The sequence below is a fragment of the Pinus tabuliformis genome, chromosome 4_1 (genome assembly GCF_031772625.1).
Source record: "Pinus tabuliformis cultivar Carrire ecotype Pingquan chromosome 4_1, CPIR1, whole genome shotgun sequence".
Taxonomy (NCBI): Eukaryota; Viridiplantae; Streptophyta; class Pinopsida; order Pinales; family Pinaceae; genus Pinus; species Pinus tabuliformis.
In genome coordinates, this window is record NC_142303.1 from 433,384,440 (window position 1) to 433,387,374 (window position 2,935).

Below are 2,935 nucleotides of genomic sequence, written 5' to 3' on the forward strand. Positions count from 1 at the left end.
TGCTGACACCATCAAATTTTATTTTGTTAGGATGATTCAATATGCACATAACTCTAATAGATTGAGTGGAAGCATGAATTCAACATTCTTAGTGTTAATTCCACAAGAAGTTAATCCCAATTATTTTAGTTGATTTTGAACAATTTCATTGTGCAATGCTTCTTATAAGGTGCTAATAATGATAATTGCTAATAGATTGAAGAGAGTGCTTCTCAAAATGGTAATTGTAACCCAGGAGGCTTCATGGAGAAGTGACCAAATCATTAGCAAAATCATTCTAGTTCATGAGGAAATTCATTCTAGTTGAGCTAATGGGGATAAAGGTGTGAATATTAAGGTATATATGGTGAATACTTTCAATAAAGTTAAGCATTCTTTTATTTTTGACTTGCTATATATGTTTGACTTATGCGATTCTTTTATTTCATGTATCTCCTCTTGCATAACCAATTTGTGGATGACCCCTCTAGTAAATGGGTGATCCACTTCTTTTTTATGTAGCTAGCATAGGATTATGTCAGGTCAATCCTTGGTCGACCCTTCTTTATATTGTTATGGTAGAATTGCTAAGGAGAAAGCTAGAAGTAAAAGGACTTAGTGGCAAAGTGTCAAGGATTAAATTAGTGAGATAAGTACAGAGCATCAACCACTCACAATTCAATGACAAATTTTCGAGGGTTAAAGTAGTGAGATTGGTAAAGAGCATCAACCACTCACAATTTGCTAATGACAAATTGTTGATAGGGGAGCTTCAAAGGTAACAACCTCTAGGTTGAAGTCAATGTTGGCCTTGTTCATCAAGGTTTCAGGGGGGGAAGGGGGGAATAAATTCTAATAAATTTCAAATTTTTGCATGGAATATAAAAAGAGATTACTTTTGGAAAGGATCATTCATGTTGGAAAGGACGAACTCTAGCTTCCTACATTGGTTAGTTTTCTGGGTTTCCTTTCTACTATGGTATTAGGGCATGTTGGCCCATCCTCTTTCAATTTTTTGTCCCAATTTAGAGTGTTTGATATAATCAGAAAATTGCTCAATGAAGTCGAGCCAATTCAAGGGAACCCCACAGAGGGATTTAAGGACCAAAATTTAACTTTTTGGGAGGAAATGGGTGTTGGAGTAAATTTTTCAGAAAAAGATGTCACGCATTACGAATGGAATTTAAGCACAGAGCAAATAGTTAACGGGAGAAATACCGAATATTAGAGTGATGGAAATGGATTATAATTTTAAAAATGTAATGGATTCAGATTTTTCTTTTTTAGCACAAAAATTGCACTGCAGCTTTAACCTTTAAACGAATCATCAAATTTAAATGTTATTTATAGACAATTAATAACAAAGCCGCATTTGCCGCCATTTCAAGCGCCTGCGGCTGACTATAATTTGTCGAAGGGGGCAACAATTTCAGTTTTCCATTGTTGCAATCCCTTAGAAATCTCATCCAAACTTCAGCAAATGAGAATCTACAATAATCAAAGTTTCATGCCAAAATTTCAGGCAGCCATGCCAAACTTAGATTTTTGTTTAGAAAATCCCCCAGTCTTCGGACGGCTGAAGAAAAAAACACAAATCGTCCATTGCCAAATCTATGGGAGGAAAATCCTCTAAATTTAGAGACTCGCCATTATCCAGATCTTCCAGGAATAGTGAATCCCAAAATGCCGAACCCTGCTCCGCCGAAATCTGTTGGCTGTCAATGTTGGATTCCGCTACCGAACCGCAGGACGATGATGCCGTGTCCTCATCTGACGGCAACCGGAATTCTTCTGCGGCGAACCTGGGTGCGGCGGCTTGGATTGGCGGCGGCGATAGAGAAGAGGCGCATGGAATTTCCGGCGGCAAGTCGGATTCCGCTACAGAACCGCAGGACGATGACGCCGTGTCGTCATCTGACGGCATCCGGAATTCTTCTGCGGCGAACCGGGCCGCAGCGGCTTGGATTTGCGACGGCGATAGAGAAGAGGCGCATGGAATTTCCGGCGGTGAGTCGGGAAAATTGAACCTCGCCTTGGATCCTCTCAGACAATACGCTGCAAAGTCATAGGCGCGGGCAGCTTTCTCTGGGGATTCGTAGGAGCCCAGCCAAATTTTGGCCCTGCAATTGGGCATTCGAATTTCGGACACCCATTTTCCCCATTTTCTTAGTCGGATTCCCTTGAATTGCCGCGACATCAGTGAGCGGCTTTCCGGCTTGCCATTGACATTGATACTCTGTTTTTGCGAGGGCTTAACCATTTCGAGAAGTTTCAGGGGATTCGAACTCGGAATGTTAAAAGGAGGGTGTGTGATCGTGCGGGATTTGAACCCCGGTCGCCTAGAGGTACCTGCAGGCTTCTATTTCCACTGCAAGTGAAAAAATTGAACACTTCTGCATATGAGTATGCGAATGCCTGAAGGGTGTGGCAGAGTTTATAGGCACAGAGACCATGTGCAGAGTTGAAAATGATAGAACGAGTTTATACACGTCACAGAGTAAATATACGCGTGAGGAATTTGCAATGATAAACGTTTGAATATATGCGTCTCTTTTGGTAGAAAATGGGTATCGGCTGTACAGGTATACATGTGGTTTTTGGATGGTGGGTCACTCGTCAACTTTGTCATATTCAGCAGTTCAATTTTAATATTTGATTACGCGGTACTGCGCAATCAATTGAAATGATTTTAAATTAATAAAAGTATATATTTTGAACATTAATATCGGAGTGGGTTATAATGTGATTTTTGGGAGATTCCGGACAGAATTGGGTGGAAGAAATTGAGGTTAAATCTTGATTCGTTGCAGCTAAAATGGTTTTTTAACTGCATATTTGGATTCAGCACCTTGGAAAACCCCTGGGATGCTGTGATTGTGCAGAAACTAGCTATCAAACTTGCGATTCCAATAAATTGCTGCCGGATTTTGATCGGAAAAACCCACCGGAAAGGCTT

At 40.5% G+C, this 2,935-nt stretch overlaps 1 protein-coding gene across 1 annotated transcript; it reads right to left on the reverse strand.

Annotated features, from left to right (window-relative positions):
* Nucleotides 1-1,292: 1,292 nt before the first annotated feature.
* Nucleotides 1,293-2,369, reverse strand: LOC149176154 (uncharacterized). The gene has a single exon (XM_089423040.1). The coding sequence runs from the start codon at nucleotides 2,237-2,239 to the stop codon at nucleotides 1,529-1,531; it is 711 nt and encodes a 236-aa protein (XP_089279166.1). The 5' UTR covers nucleotides 2,240-2,369; the 3' UTR covers nucleotides 1,293-1,528.
* Between the last annotated feature and the right edge of the window lie 566 nt (nucleotides 2,370-2,935).

Bases quoted from the DNA above. Each gene is read 5' to 3' on its own strand.
- LOC149176154 (XM_089423040.1), bottom strand. From the start codon at position 2,239: ATGGTTAAGCCCTCGCAAAAACAGAGTATCAATGTCAATGGCAAGCCG.